The 16,497-nt window shown below is 43.0% G+C and overlaps 1 protein-coding gene across 8 annotated transcripts in view; it reads right to left on the bottom strand.

Moving 5' to 3' along the window:
• Positions 1–16,497, bottom strand: part of PTPRM (protein tyrosine phosphatase receptor type M) — an 849,557-nt gene that overhangs the window by 26,280 nt on the left and 806,780 nt on the right. For 4 of the 8 annotated variants that reach the window (XM_012446813.3, XM_064379418.1, XM_064379420.1 and 1 more), the window contains 6 exons: positions 8,474–8,590; positions 7,676–7,726; positions 3,678–3,832; positions 3,252–3,387; positions 1,496–1,645; positions 571–744 (listed from right to left, as the gene is read on the bottom strand). In XM_012446813.3, coding sequence (XP_012302236.1) covers positions 571–744; positions 1,496–1,645; positions 3,252–3,387; positions 3,678–3,832; positions 7,676–7,726; positions 8,474–8,590 — 783 coding nt within the window. The remainder of the gene's footprint in view (positions 1–570; positions 745–1,495; positions 1,646–3,251; positions 3,388–3,677; positions 3,833–7,675; positions 7,727–8,473; positions 8,591–16,497) is intronic. The other 4 variants (XM_012446821.3, XM_064379419.1, XM_064379422.1 and 1 more) reach the window with 1 other exon arrangement.

Genomic DNA, 16,497 nt, shown 5'->3' with positions numbered 1-16,497 from the left:
GGCATAAAGAATACATGCACTTTTTACAGCTCTAAAGAGCTTCAGACAAGTTTAGGTACCTTTTATGATATGACACCAATAGAATTAGCATTTTCCGTTTTTTTTTTTTTTTTTTTTTTTTTTTTTTAGTACAGAACACACTCATTCACTCTTTCCATCAACTGAGCAGCAATAAGTAAACAGACTGACAGGAAGTAATGAGCTGTGCTTTCCCCCATGTTAATTACAGGTTAAAAAAATGCTGCAAACCTATTAACCCATTTTCCTGCCATGGTGACTTCACAGCTGTCCCCTGCTCCCTGGCCAGCAGGTTAAAAGTCTCAGCACTCAGAGGGCAACTGTGCCATGTTGCATTTACTGATACTTCCGGCCTGGTGGTCTCTGAGAAACCAAGGATATCAGCCCTGACACAAAAACATATGTGGAATCTGAAATCTATTTTTTTGTTGGAAAAAAAGTTTGTGTCTTAAAAAACAGAAGAGTGAGAGAGCAGAAGGGGAAGACCCACGCCTGTTCTGCAGTCCCCCAGCTGCCCCAGCCACGGACCCGCCCGGGAAGCGGGGCACTCACGTCCATGAGGGCGGCGTTGATGTAGTTGCTGCTCTCCCCATCAATGGTGATGAGGAAGGGTAGGCAGCGGTCTGGGGGCAGGATGTCCATGCACCGGTTTTTCTCATGGTTCCGGGGCAACAGAGCGATGCTGCAGTCCTCCACTCGCAGTGTCGGCGTCACCATGTTTAGGGTCTACATGAGAAAAGAAAGGCACAGGAGGGCAAGAAGGCTTGGCGGCGGACTCCTCTCATGTGCAGCGCTGGGAAGATGCAAGCTTCCTGTGGCTGACTGCAAGACTGTCCCTTCCCCTCCCCTCCCCAACCCTCCACTGTTTGAGTTTTATTTTTTTCGTTTCTTGGATTTTGTCCACAGACAGTGCCCATCACACACAGGGGCGAGAGGCAGAGGCCTAAGGGCCACTGTAGGTCCGTAGGATTAAGAGTCCTCAAGTCCCACTGGAGTGGGACACCTGGGGATTTGGGAGGTCAGAGGTGGGGGAAGAGTCTGGCCTTGAGTCAGGTACATTTGGACAAAATGCAAACGTGAGGAATACAATGGAGAGCTCTTGGTTGGAAAGTCTTCTTAACACACACTTCCACGGTATGACTGAGCCATGGTTATGCTGTGGACAAGGAGTAGTGTTGGGGACTACTCAGTGTCTGCTTTCAGAGGGGAGGGGTGGAAATGGTTGTTAAACTAGTGGCTCTCACACATGTTTTTGTGTGGTGGTGATGTTGTAGACGTCTCCTGGGTAGCGCTCTGGGTTGCTGCTAAACATCCTACAGGACAGCACATGCCAACAAGAGTTACCCAGCCCTGAATGCCAACAGTGCTGTGGAGGCTGAGGAACCTTGTGGTTCCAGGGCTCACTCAGGTGCTGACCTTGAAATCCTTCTTGAGGAGCAAGTCACTGTGCAGCGCCCCTCCCTCAGGCATTACTTACCCGGAATTCCTCTTTAATCTGGCTTGAGTTTGTCTGTGGATCCAGTTTGTTCATGTCATAATACAGAGACCTAACTTGGGAAGCAGGCACAGAGGTGTCTCCACAAAGACAGGCTTCCAGGATCGCATCGTGGATAAACACATATTGCTCCTGGAGGAGGAGACGGAACGAGTTACTAACTTTAGAAAACCAGAGAAGGAGAAAGATGGCATCAATTTCAGCCTCACATCATCAAGAAAGTGGAGACAACTCCTCCAGAGAGAAACACGGTCCGAGGGCTCGAGTGCTGGAAGACTAGGGCGCAATGCAAAATATTACACAGATTGATGAAAACCAATCAGACCCAATACAAACCACCACACATACTGCGGCATCATGAAAACAGTGCCGAAAGACTGCTGTCATTCTGATCCTACTCACTTGGAAATCAAAATTCCTCAGATGAGGAATGAGCAGAATTTTACCTATTTATGATGAATAGAGGATTTGCTGATCAAAATAACAGTAGAAAGAAGGTCCAGAAAAACTTGGCATTAGTATGAAGACAAGAAGTTCTGAAGCTCTTATTTCAGAACATAAAACCTAATATGATGATTATGAAAGCTCTTAGAAGTGCAGAGAGGTGTTGTCATATATACGTTCAATGAGTTCACAGTGTAAACATGGGGTGTCTAATTCTGATTTGGCACTGACTTCTCTTAAAATTCATTAATAGAGTCTTACCATATTTATTATTAATCTTTAGTTATATGAAAAGTCTAAAAAGTCTCTTATTACAGTTAATTTGGTTGATTTCTATATACAAAAAGGACTTTTAATTCATTTTTTTCAACAACCTCTTGTCCAACAGATCGATTCCCAAAAACAGCATACAACCACTAAACTCCTGGAAAAAGATCAAAGTTAGAAAATGGGAGTGGTAACATTTGATTGACTATAAAGTACATTAAAAGATAAATTATTATGATTATTATCTTTAAAACACAGTATCCCCTTTTTAAGGAGAAGAGCCCATGAAAGCAGCATTTACAGTTTCTGTTATTTTTATGTTAGCTAAAAAAAAATGGGATTAGGTTTCCCAGAGGCTTTCATAAACTTAAATGCACAATCTAAATGTAAGGACTTCTTACATCTTCTTCACCTCACTTCATGAATCATCTTCCAGGTGGTGGGTGTGACGCCTACTCAAAACCATCAACTATGAGTAAACTATGAATGTCCTAAGAGCAGGATGTAATACTGCTTCTGAAAAATGGAAATTCCTGACATACCCTGAATTTCCACTTAGAGAATTATTAGTTAGTATAGAGCACTTCTACAAAATGGGCAAATCCCCAGTATGCCAGACACTGGGCAGAACTTTTAGGGTCAGGAGCCTTCTGTTCTTTTCAGGACCCCATGAGAAGAACGAAGTGCACAGAAATAACCCTTTAGCCACTATTCTCAGGAGTGGTCTTGCTCTAGTTTCCAGCTCTGAGCATTTAACAGAGACTTTTTTGGGTCCCTTAACATAGAAAAATGTGCAAATTTAGGTTCTTGATTCTGTTACCTGGAAAACTCCTGGCTTTCTTTGGTTTATGAAAGGAAAAACAAAAAGGAGGAAGAGAGGGAGGGAGGGAGGGAAGGAACAGGAATGCCATGTAGATCACTTGAACAGATAATTGCTTGGATTCCTTGTGCCCTTGGCCCTGAAAGGGGGAGATGCAGGAGAGACGCCGGGGACCAAGGCCCCAGGCCAAGTGGCGAGCGGGAGTACCTCTGTTTGCACCATGTTCACCCTCCGTGACCGCAGCTCCCTGACGCAGTTGTAGATGTCTACGACCCCTTCCCTTTCAGCCATGTCCAACATGATATCAATGACGATGAAACAGCCAGTCCTCCCTGCACCAGCACTGAATGAAAAGAGGGGTCTGTCAGTGGAGGAAGAAGGACCACACTGCCACTGCTGCTTTTTAAATTTTTTATTAAGGAGAAATTTACATAATATAAAATTAAACCTCTTAAAAGGTACACTCCAGTGGCAGTTACATAATATAAATTTAAACCTCTTAAAAGGTACACTCCAAAATGTTGTGCAACCATCACCACTCTGAAGTTCTAAAACATACTCATCATCCCCAAAGGTGACCCTGCACCCATCACCCACTGTGCTTCCTTCAAGAGGCTCTGGAGCTCTGCTTACCTGCAGTGCACCACCAGTGGGCCTGCATTGGGTGGGCTCTTGGACTTGACCTGCCGCACAAATCCCAGCAGGCCAGTGGCATGGTAGGGGACCCCATGATCCGGCCAGCCAGTGAAGTGAAACTGTCTGATCTCTCGGATTTCATGCACACCTCTCTGCAGTTGGTCAGCCACAACAGGGAAGAGAACAAGGGAAAACAAACCAGAAATAAGCCAGGGTAGCTGGGGGAGTGGAAAGAGTCCCCAAGTAGTAAGGCTAGGGCCAGGAAACAGTGGACTGCAGGGGAAGGAGGCCATCCTTAGATCTTACACACAATGTGGAAGGCACTGCCCCCTTAGGAAGATGTCTGGGCATGAAAGGGAGATGGTGTTTGGGGAAAATGCTGATTTTCAGGTACAATTCCAACAAATGGATGGATTGGTTGGGTTCTTTGAAATTCCTGTCTAAAAAGTAGACCTAGGTTAAAGGTTTGTCTCACTTAGAATCACAAGGTGTTTGGTGAGGTTAGAGTCTGTAGAAAAAGAGGCACAGAAGATGGGCCTGAAGGAATTAAAGGATGTCTGTGTGCTCAATACTAATTCCGTGTTGGGGCTCTCCGGCATCCTGGTACCTCTCAGAGCAGGGAATGGAGTGGTGCACACTCACTAAGCATGCTCAGATGATGCTTGCAGTAGGAATAAATGAGGACTCCTTTCCAAGGAGACAGGTCAGAGAACTCATTTGCATTCACAGCTCTGTTTGTTAGGTTTCTCTTTTTAATGTGGGTAAATATTTAACCCATTCATCCAATTGCTAGCAATCTGAATGAGTACACTGCCCCAGGCATTATGCGAGGTGCTAGGGCTACAGAGATATGTTTTCCAGTGGCCATCACAGTCCACTTGTGGGAAACAAGAATGTAAGCCAATATATACCATGGGAATCAAAAGATATTTTTGCTGGAATTCTATGCTGGGTCAGTAAATTGAGGGAGAGCTGTCTGCTGCTCAACTGGAGTGAAGGCAGAAGGAAAGAGACTTTATGGTTTGCTTTGTTTTTAATTTACTTTTGTTTTGAGAATAATTAAGGTAATTTATACCTATCAATTTTGTTTTCTAAGTATGAACCTATGTATGAAGACTGTGTTTTAAAGCAAAAGACTGTTTTGAAAACAAAACCAGAATCAATTCTGCATGTACATCTAGGATCAAATTAGACTTTCTTCCTTCTCTCATTCCATGATCATTTTCTGAACCATTTCTGCATTTGGTTTTATTGTATCTTAAAAGTAAATACTCATTAACCTTATCACTTTCACTATCAATCATTGTTCACACACACTTAATGAGTAAAGAAGAAATTCAGAACTTTTTTATGCTTTGAAAGACCAGAAGAGGCAAACAACTGCAGATTTTGAGATAAGACTTGTCTAGCAACCATGTATTAATATTTCTTCATTTAATAACCCACAAATGCTGAAGCTTTATTTCTCTGTGAAAATGCCATTCTTTACCAGAGTTCAAGTATTAAGGAATTAAGCAGTCAGGGATTCACAAATCCAAGTCAATACTGTCATCTGCTAAACAGGCTCTGTGGATCTCAGAGTAGTATGGTTAGATGGTTAAGAGCCCAAATTCCTTATCACTAAAACCAAGGTAACGTTTGCCAGTCCTAAGGTCTCCATTAGAAAACATACAGCTGGGCCTGTGTCACCCTCCAAACCCCGAGAGAGCTCCCCCAACTTTCTACGTGATGAGCTGCACAGGGTTGATTCGATTTTGGTGGTATGCGTTCTCATATATGAACTGGGAAAGCTTACTGACAATAAATGTTTTATTCCAAAGGGGAAAAAGGGCATATCTTTCTCCATATCCTGGTGGGTTTTTTGTCGGGTGGGAGCAGGGGGGTGCTTCTCTCTCTAACTTTGTTAGATTTCAGTTCCAGCATCCACAAGTCCCAAACTACGGCTCTTAACTGATCTAAGACTCTTTTTCTGAGCAAGGTAAGTATCAGTTTCTGGAATGTAGAAAACATTTCCCAAAATTAAACCTCCACCCTTGAACATGTTTGCTATTGACAAGAGTAGCAAAGGAAATTGCTTCTGATCCAGCTTTCATTCTTGTTCACTGACATAGCAGTGTCTCCTTTTCTCTGTTTTGCAATGTAACACATTTGGGGAAGAACATCATAGATGTCATCAGTGATTACAGCCCAAATACCTCCCAATTTGATACTATTAGCTTTTTTCCCTTATTTTTCATGATAAAAAGCATGAATGTTATATACAAAAAAGTGACAGTCACTTAAGCTTTTTTTGACACAGGGTCTCATTCTGTTGCCCAGGCTGCAGTGCAAATCACAATCATGGTTCACTGCAAGCGATCCTCTAGCCTCAGCCTCCCAAAGTGCTGAGATTAACAGGCATGAGCCACAGTACCCAACTAGTCACTTAACTTTGAACCAAGTCATACAATAGTGCCTGGCCCAAAGTGGGTGCTTAAGAAATATTTGTGAAATGAATAGTCACGAAGTACATGTTCTGTCTTAGAGACAAGAGGATCATCTTCTCATGCCCTCTCTGAATCCTAGGCAGCTCCTGGGTAGCGAGAATTCAGTGGCCATTGTCAACCTTGTTTCTCCCAGGATAGGCAGGGATAGATTCACCAGACAGCCTAAATCCATGGAGACTTCTGGGGTGTTTTCCTTCTGACACTCTGAGTACTGCATATTATTTAAAATCTGTTTAGCTTGGAATCATCAGCTATGTGGGAAACAAAAGACAGCAATCAGATGCAAAGCAGGAATTCATGGGTTCCAAACTGCACTGAGTCTGCTTGTTTTGCAGAGCAGAGCCCAAATCCATTTTCACCTTTAGGTCCCTTGATGCAACAGGCTCTCAAAATAGAATCAGAATTGCAGGCATCTCAAAGTACATGCTTACCCATTTTCTTCTTTACATTCGAATGAGAAAGCTTAAAACCTACAAGACATGTTCTACAAAAGTACTAATGATTTGTTTTCCTTAAAGATTCCAATTGCCCAGTTATAATCGCTAATATGTCATTTTGATTTCCCCAAAGGCATTAACAAGCTCCTTCTTCCTTCTATTCCCTCCACAACCTCTTCACTGGTTTTCAAATGACTAAAATAACTGGGTATTTCAGACACATTTCTGTGCAGCTGGGAATTCAGGGGAGTACAATAAGAGGTTAAAAAAAAGAGCAAAGAAACAAACAACCCTTCCTTTAGCTACAGAGATGCACTTTCAGCTTCTTAGAGAGCTGACTATTGTTCAAAGAACTCCATGTTTAAGTGACGGCTTTGGATGATTTTTTTAAAGAAAAAAATATTGAGGGTGTTTTTATCACCGTTTTAATGCAGTTATTCATGAATGCTCTTGCCAACAGCCATACAAAAATCCTCCATGTGTTTTTTTTTTTTTCCAATACTGCCTAAGAAGGAAAAAATTGACATCAAAGTGTGAGGTTCAGAACTTGAAGAATTGAGTCAACCAGAACTCCTCATTCTTTGAAGTCTCCAGGCTTTCTGCCTGCTTATTAAAAAAGATAGGCTACGAAAAAAATGCTAAATAGTATGGGAAACAGATTAAAATAGTCTTTCCAGCTTTGTGATTCTGTGACAAATTTGGATCTGCAAACCAGGAAAGGTACTTCAAAACATTAGAGTAGATTAGCCAATAAGCAGATGTTGCAATTTCCTTGATTTCCTAAAACTAGTCTTGTTAATCTAAAAAGCGCATTTAGATGCAATGAGAATATAGAGTGGAGAGAAGGCCAAAATCCAACTCCCTAGCAATATGCCTATAACCCAGGTCTTCCAAAAATACCTGCTACTATTACATGAGTATAAGCTGAACAAATTCACACAAGGATCCCTAAGTCTAGTGCAGCTGTGCAGTGCTCAGTTATGAAGAATCAACTCTGGATAGAAAAGTCTGTGGATCTTTGGAAGGCAGAATGTTTCTCAGCCACATCACCTCCACTTTCCCCAGAGCCTACCTGTGACACTTCTCTGGATGGACTGCAGTTTGCTTCACCTCCGGCCCCTCCCTATGTCAGCAGAAAGAGGGGGAATAAGGAAATTCCCTGTTATGCCCTACAGTGCTTCCCAGAGAAGAAGCCCCATCCATGCACATGGGATGAGGCAGGGCAGAACCAAAGCACAGCATTCACCGACCCAACACCAGAGACTACAAAAGGGGAAAACCAGTATGGCAGTGAGCATGAATGAATGCGCTGGTTCATGCAAGAGTGTCCCGTGTCTAATGGAGATCACTTAGGTTTCCAGGTAGGTCACTTCCACCTGGAAAATCAATCAGTCCACATTAAACCAGAGGTTTGGAAAGCCACAAGGAAGTGAGGGATTCCAGGAGGAGTTAGGACCTGTGTCTCAACACTGATACTAACTCCCTACTGAGAAATGCATACGGACATACACCGTGAAGGAAATTTACCCAACTGGAAGGACACTTATTAAAATTTAAAAAACTTTGTTCTGTGAACAAAGAAAGAGATGGGCAGAACAATATTAACCAGAGAAAGAAAATAAACAAATAGACATTAACTTTTGGTTTACTTGCAAAATACAGATTCTTATGAAATGGGAATGATTTGTTTTAAAGATGGAACTGAGCTATTATAGAATCAGAGGGCAAGATGCAATCTTGAGAAACCATCCGATAGAGCCTACCTGCATTCAGGTATGAGCATGTGTAAAGTATCCTAGATAACTTAATGAGGCTATTATGGTACCACTAGTGTCTGACCATAGCTTTTAAAAGCAGTATGAAAACTTACCTTTTCAACAGCAAATGTTCTTATCACATATTCTGCCAGTAGTTCTGTTTCTATTAGGGTAACTTTAATGTCTTTATATATCTCTGTGTCATCTGGCCAGTATTTGCAGCATTTGACCTTTAGAAAACACAAAAGAAATTATGGGTTTAGATCTTCTTTTTGGAGTTCCCTCAATGATGAATCACACTCTGATTTATAGGGTAAAATCTGCACACAAAAACAAACACAAGTTAACTGTATACTCAAGAGCAAGGTCTATTTTTTTTTTTTTTAATGAATGAGAGGTTCTTATGTTGCCCAGGTTGGCCTTGAACGCATAGCCTCGCCTCCTCAAGCACCAGGACAACTGGCCCGAGCCACCGCGGCTCCTGCGAGGTCTAGTTTTTATAGATCACCTGTGTTTTTATTTTTTCCTCAGAAGCAAACAATATTTGAGTTATGGGAGAAGTAAAGCCTAGAAAAATGGTCTAAGTTTTAAAAATTGTATTTTTACCACAAACATCCCAGTTACAGTAACCATTCATTTCCTGTGCTTCTCTACTCAGAGAACAGCCTACAAAAATAAACTGTGAAGGAAGTCTACAATATTTTAGCTCTTCTTTTGAATTCTTTCTAGTTTCAGACTTTTTAGGAGGAGTGGGCAGAAAATCAGAATGAATACTAAAGATTAGAATTATTTTTTTCTGAAGAAGGAAGTAGCTACGTCATTTTCCCAAATTAGAACTACAGATTCATTTCAATATACGCAAATTCAATAAACAAAACTTCACAAAATACGAAATTGTCTTTCTATATTGTCTGAAGCCTCTAACTTCATCTCAGGTAGAATAAATTTGCTGGACTTGGCTTCTCCTAGCAAACCATATTTTTTTTGGTGTGGGGATCAGAATGTTCTTCTAGACATCAGGATGAGAGGAGAGCAGGATCAGAGGCTGGGCAGGAACACCAGGCCATGCGAAGGCTTTGTCCTTGGCCTCTTCTGCCTCCCTAGGAGTCCTGGCAGTTTCATCTACTCCTGTCCCTGCCCTTCCATGGATGAATTTCTACTCTGTAACTCTAGCCCTGTTTCTCCATTTGGTGAATTTAATGTTTTTTGTATGTTTTTGTTTTGTTTTCTGTTTTAGAGACAGGGTCTTGCTCTGCCATCTAGGCTGGAGTGCAGTGGTGTGATCACAGCTCACTGTAATCTTGAATCCTTGGGCTCAAGCGATCTTCCCTCCTTAGCCTGCCAAGTAACTAGGACTACAAGCACATGTCACCATGCCCTTCTAATTCTTTTATTTTTTTGAATAGAAATGGGGTCTTGCTATGCTGCCCAGGTCTTGGAACTCCTGGCCTCAAGCAATCCTCCTGCCTTGGCCTCAAAAAGTGTTTGGATTACAGGCATGGGCCACTGTGCCCAGCCTTCTAAATTTGATTTCTAACTTCTTTTGTGAGCATCTTCCCTTGGAGGTCCTGCCAACATCTCAAAGACCAAAAGAGACTTCTTTGCCCCATAGCCATTGCTCTCTTCGTGACTTCCTATGTGACTGCTATGATTCCCTTAATCAACCATTCCTTCTCCAAAACCCAACCATTTGCCAAGGCTAGGAGTGTCTCTGAAGTAGCTCTCAAAGCGTGTTTTCCAACTTCTTAATCCCTCTGCCACAATCCTAAACTCAGGATCTAGTGTCTTCCTGCATGGGCATTCTATGTATCCCAATACTAGAAAAAACTCTCTCAATATATAAACCCAATGCCATTTACTTGTTCTGCTCAAGAATCTCCTATTTTTAACTACTTTCTGAAACAAAATAAAAATTATTTGGCCAGGCATGTAAGAACCATTTTTTAAATATGGCCCCAACCAGCATTTCCAGCCTTATCTTTTACAGCTCTCTTTTCTATGCACATGTATTTTATGTTCAAGGACGTGTTTGTCCTGATTCCCAAACATACCCCATGATCCCAGCTCCTACTTGCACCATTCCTTCTGTTTAGAATGTTCTCCTCCCATCCATTTCTTCCCAGATGAATATTTTTTTGCATTCTTCAAAGTACATCTCACATGTTGCTCCCCTTCAAAGCCTCCTCCTTAGATGTGAGCTTTTTTTGCTGCCCTGATGAAACATGCTTGTTCTGAGCCTGGTATGATGCCTTCTTGCACTGTTTGACTGTAAGCTTATTCCTGGCCAGCACATAAAAGGTGCTGTTTTGCTTATTTCTGCAAACCCTGCCACATCTGATCATTGTGCCCTGTGCACACTAAATATGCAATGTATATATATATAGCTGAATTTCATGCTGAAAGTCATAGGCTCAGTGTAGGAAAAAAAGTCCAAGACTGAGTAAGTTTATAAAAATAAATCTGAACTGAGAGGACCTCTCCCAGAATGCCAACCCCCTAAGGTGCATGGATGTTCCCCATGAACTATGTGGCTGGTTGTTATTTTAGCTGCTTCCTTGTGAAACTTTCTGGCCCTGGATTCAGTGCCCTTCCAGGGAAGCTTCATAACTTTAAGTTGGCAAGATGTAAACCAGACACGCTAGGAGTTGCAAATACTGTGGAGCAGAAGATAAAAACAGTCCCTGCCCTCAGTAAGTGTCAGTCTTCTTTGGAATCTCCCCACACCCCATTATGGGAATATTATCTGTCACTTTATAAAGCGCTTATCTATAATATCTCAGAAATTTACATCATGGATACCTTTGCTCTATCTAAAATATCCCAGAGTAAGAGAGAGAGAGACCTACAATTTCTCCTTTCCCAGATATAAAGTCAGTTGGAGCAGATCAAGTATATTTGTGGAGATGTGTAATTTGACAGTAACAATAATTTCATTTCAAGAGTGTCTAGCACCATACTTTCAAAATGCCAATTAGCAAAGATGCTTATATGGGACATACTAGATTCTCCTCTATACTGGGGGACTTGCGTTTACCTTTTTGTGACTTCAGTTATGCAAGCATTAAGTGGTGGGATAGATATAAAACTACATATATGGTATATAGGTGCACTTTAAAAATAATTATTGATGGAATAAATATACACTTTAAAAATTCATATATTTCTCTGAAAATGACAACTGAACAAAAAACACACACCCGCAACGTATTTTATGCCAGGTTTATCTTACCTAATAAAAACACCGGATCAAGATTTATCTTAAGTAATAAAAATGATTTTACTAATTATAAGATGCAATTGATGTATGTTATTTTGGATGGTCACCTAGAATTCCACGTAGACTCCTTAACCTCCCTGTTCTCGAATTTTCAAAAACAGGAGAGTAGGGTGCTTCAGTGCCAGAAATCGGGGAAATCAAAGGCCCCTTGCATGCACTGAAAGCTCAGTTTCTTTGGGGCTATTGAGAAATGCGCTCCCAACGCCTTCAACTCCCTCGATTGAGCTCTATTTACATCGGAAATCTGACCCTGGGCCCTCCCGCGCCAGCTCTGTCCCCCGCACTCAGCTCCAGGCTCTCAGGCTCCTGGCCACCCGCGGGCCGGATGCGGTCGGGCGCCCCCGCGCGTCGGCGGCTAGCAACTTTAGCAGCGCTACCGCAGAACAGGTGCCGTGGCTCTCCCAGTGAAGCCAGGGAACAATGAAAAGAAAACGCGCTCTGCTCTCAACTGCTCTGCACGGTGCTCACTCCGCGCCACCCAGATGCCTCCGACCGGGCGGTAATTGCGAGGGAGGAGGTGCGGGGCCGCTTCCTTCCAGATCGCGTGCTGGGCAGGGCCCCTCCCGAGCACAGGCACCTGGAGGGGCGGGCCCAGAACAGGCGGCCCAGCCATTCCGGTCCTCCCCATCTCATCTCCCAGAATATCCCGAAATGGTTTGCCACATCTGTTTTCAGCCTACTAAAAGCCCTTCTAAATTGGGTTTCTTTTAGTATCTTTTTAACTGCTTGGACTTGTGTCAAGTTATTATTTTGCTTAAAAAAAAAAAAGGAAAAAGAAGAGAAAATATGCTTCGTTCTCACTGCATTTAGACTTTTCATGTCTTTAGAGTGTGGGGCTTGCAGTCGACCCCTGTTCTCTAAGGTCTGCATACAAAGATGCTGGAACTACTGGTTTGGAGGCGTCCGTTGGAGCCCAGGAAGCAAGGAACTGGAGGCTCCTCTGCTCTGATCCTGCGCTTGGCTTGACTGCCTCCTGCAGCTCAGCGCTACCTGCACAGCTTCTAGGAGAAGCTGTGCCTCCCAGACATCCTAATCACGTAAGGCAGTACCTCCAGCCAGAAAGCAAGATCCGGAACCTGATCGTCTAATTACCTCAGTGCCCTGGCGCTGGTTCCATCAGGCCATCAATCAGGCAAACAGTCCTGAGCCCTGCCACCTGCTCATTACTGCTGGAGGGCGGCAGGAATAAATGTGTGTGTGGTCCCTGCTCCAAAGGGGTAATGATCGTTGTTGGCTTTAAAACTCACAAACATGAAACAGCATAGAAAGTGCTATAACTCCTTTGTAACTTCCTGAAAAAAGATCTTTGAGATGGGTCATTTTTAACCAGCAGCCCAGATAATTCCCAGGTGAATTAAAGTCAGAGGATGGCTAGGGGCCAGGCTGTGGCTCCCTATGCTGGCAGCACTGACTGTGACCTTCAGGGCATCTGACATGACTACAGCAGCCGTTATCAAACTGAAGTAGGTATGAGACTCCCTTGGAGGGATTCTGAACAAAGTCAGTAGGTCTGACTTTGTGGGGCCTGAAAATGTGCACTGTGGACAAGCTCTCAGGTGATGCTGTGGTCTCTGGACCACACTTTGAGCAGCAAGGATTGAGACAGCACAGCTGTGGAGTCTGGCCAGGCTGGAGTGCCAGCTCTTACACAGTACTGACGTGAGCTTGAGGAGGTCACTGGAGTTTGCTCAACTACATCTGTAAAGAGGGCATGGTTATAGGTCCTATGGCAGACAGTTCTAAGATAAAGTCAGTGGTTCCCAAATTTGCCTGCACATGAAAATCACTTAGTTGAGGGGGAAGGCAGTCTTAACAAATTCTACAGCCCAGGCCGTACTCTAATTAAAGCATAATCTCTGGGGTGGGACAGAGGTGTCAGTAGTTTATTGAAGCTCCCCAGGCCATTCTGAGGTGCAGATATATTTGGGAACCACTGGATTAAGTAATATAATGTGATGAAAACATTTAGCCATGTGCCCAGTTCATCCAAAAATGGAAATTGAAGAAATGAAAATTCAAACTATTAAGTGACAGTTTCGTGATCTGGACCATAGGTGTCTACAGGAATTCAGAGGTCAAGGAGTCCACGGAGACCTGGAGAGAGGAGCAGGGTGTCCCGGAGAAGAGAAGGGCAGAGGTGAGTACTGACAACTGTGCATGGCTTCTGATGGTGGAAGAACTGCAAGGGGAACCCCACATGCTGATTCCTTTCTTCCTCAAACCTTATTCCATAGACTGAGAAGATTTGAGAGAGAGAGAAAGAGAAAAGAGAGAGAGAGAGAGACAGGTTACGTCCATTTGTCTATAAGTATGGTTTGATTAACTCCTAACACAAATTAGGAGGTAGTGTCTTGGTTTTGGGGAAGGAGATTCAAATCAAATACAGTTGTGAGGAATCCCAGAGACGGTCAATTTCTAAACGCTCATTTTCAAGATCATCACAACTCTCATCCACTGAGCAGTTCCTACTTTGAACTGGACACACTGGACAGCTGCATTCTGACATCTGTGGCCTCAGTTAGTGTCTGGAAGAGCATGTGATTTGCCCAGAAGAGAGCTAGCAAGGGCCAGGCTGGTCTTGATCCTTTTCATTCCTTGTATTTCCTCTTGCTTTAGAAGCAAGAAGCAACAGGCAGGGCTAGGGACGGCAAGTGGCTTGCTCAAGGCAATAAATTAGATGGTGGTGAAGGAGAGGCTGAAACGCAGGCTGACTCCAGCTGCAAGGCCCTTTGGGAGGATGGAACTCAAGGTGCTTTATGCTTTCCTCAGTCTTATCAGGAGGCTTGGCTTCTGGAACAGAAACCAAGTAGGAAGCCTTGAAATGACTTCAGCTGCCTTTTTGGGGGCAGAAGAGGAGATGGGTGGAGGGGTGGGGCAGGAGAGCAGAATGCATGCTCTGAAACCATCATTCTCCTTTGTCCTTTAGCACAAGCTGCTGCGTTTCTGCTCTGCCTACTGTGTCAGCAACTTTCCCTATCCGCAGGAAGCAGGCTGGGCAGAACTGAAGGTGTGTTTACGGGCATGTGCATGAGTACTCATTTCACTAAGGAACCCATGATGAAGAAGGACTAAGACATTTAATCGTTAGCTCTTAAGTTGGGGGCACCGTAATGTGATCCAATTAACACAACTTTAAAGGGGAAGAAGGGAGGAAAAAGAAAAAGGCAGTTACAGATTTTGATTTGTCAAGAGTTTTTAAGAGACTCTTCTTTGTTTTGAATGAGATATCCAAACAGAGTATCCATACTTCTATTACTAGTTGTGTTTGGACCGCTGAGAACAGGTTTGATGGATGTTGAATAGTGAGAGCAAAAAGACTGTCATGAAGCACAGTTACCACACAGAGCCCCGCCAAGAGCGGCGGCCAGCTTCGTTTCCAAGATAACAGACTTACTGTCTCTCCAAACCTTCTGGTTTAGAGGTCTCACAGGAATAAAACATTACTCATTTAAATACACTGAGAACACAGACTGCTCTGGTCTCAGTGTGATGGAGTAAGATGGACGTGAATTTTTTTTCCACCTGCCTTGTGATACTGCAGCAAGTGACTTACTCCCCGAGCCAGTTTTCTCATGCATGATATGAGACAATATTATTAACTTCTTAGGGAGGGTGTGAAGATTAGACGAGATTTTTATAAGTGTATATAAAGTTGCTGATTAAGTACCTGGCTTATTAGCTTTCCTAGATTCTTCCTTCCAGACTGGCTTTATTTGGCAGGGTGACCTTCCTTGGGAAACATCCTTGAAGATTATATCAAAACTGACCCTAAATCAACAGCTTCTGGAAGTCTGGATAGTTTGAGTTTGGGAAAAGAACTTCATATCATAAGTAAATCCCTCTTTAATGCCTTTACACTCCTGCCTAAAGTACCCCCTACAATGCTTCTGTTTTCCAGTTGCATCTATTAATTAATGTTAGCATTTAATGGGCATACAATACGTATAGGCACAAGGTCACATCTGTATCCATAATACTGGTTTTCATCAGCTGTGAAGAAACATGCAGCCTGGTCCCCTTGTGGAATTCTAAGTGTTAGCCTACAAACCACATGAGAAATCTGTCTTGTTACTTTCCTCTCTTACCTCATCTGGATAAAAACTTAATCAGAAAGCAGTATCACTGAAACTGCAGCCAGACTTTCAAGAGACACAGTTATTTCAACTGCTTGTTCTCCATCTTATTCAAGAGATTCAACTTGACTTTTAGCTACTCCCCAAATCTAAGTCCTCCTGCCAGGGGAGGGAGATTTGCCACCAGCAAGGGCAATAAACAGAGAGTATCACTTAACTACTCTACAGATTATTCTGAAATAAGAACTTCAGAAATCTTTCAAGCAATGACAACATTATTAGAATACATATATATGCCTCAAGGTACATCAGAGAGGACGTTTATCAGAGTGGTACAGGATATATCTGTTGAGAAAAGAAATCCATATTTTCTTTCGTTGTCAGTCTTCACATGTGTCAGGGTCACAGTATGGATCTACGACCTTGTGCACGTCACAGTACTGTCCTGGCCCTCAGTTTCCTTATGTGCCAAAGACTGGATCACACATTGGTGAAAATGACTCCAACTCCTAACACTATCTGATTTATGCCGGCTCACGTTAACTTTGTGGGGTATGTACTGTTATCCCTATTTTACAAACACATAGTGTAAAGCTGGGAGAGATTAAGAGACAGGAGACCTAAGGGACCAACACTGTGGCTGCAGTGAGGCAAATCCTGTGCTTAGCTCAGGGCTGTGGTGTTCAGGCTGTCCTGCCAGTCATTCAGGCGGCCCTGATAGTCCATGAGAAGCAGAACCCGGACTAGGCATTGCTGGGGATGCAGAGAGGAAGGAGACATAGTTCTA

Source organism: Aotus nancymaae, unplaced genomic scaffold (genome assembly GCF_030222135.1).
Source record: "Aotus nancymaae isolate 86718 unplaced genomic scaffold, 86718_ANA_hifiasm-v0.15.2.pri h1tg000020l, whole genome shotgun sequence".
NCBI classification, from domain to species: domain Eukaryota; kingdom Metazoa; phylum Chordata; class Mammalia; order Primates; family Aotidae; genus Aotus; species Aotus nancymaae.
The sequence above is the reverse complement of the archived record's forward strand: the minus strand, read 5'-3'. Positions and strand labels throughout refer to the sequence as shown.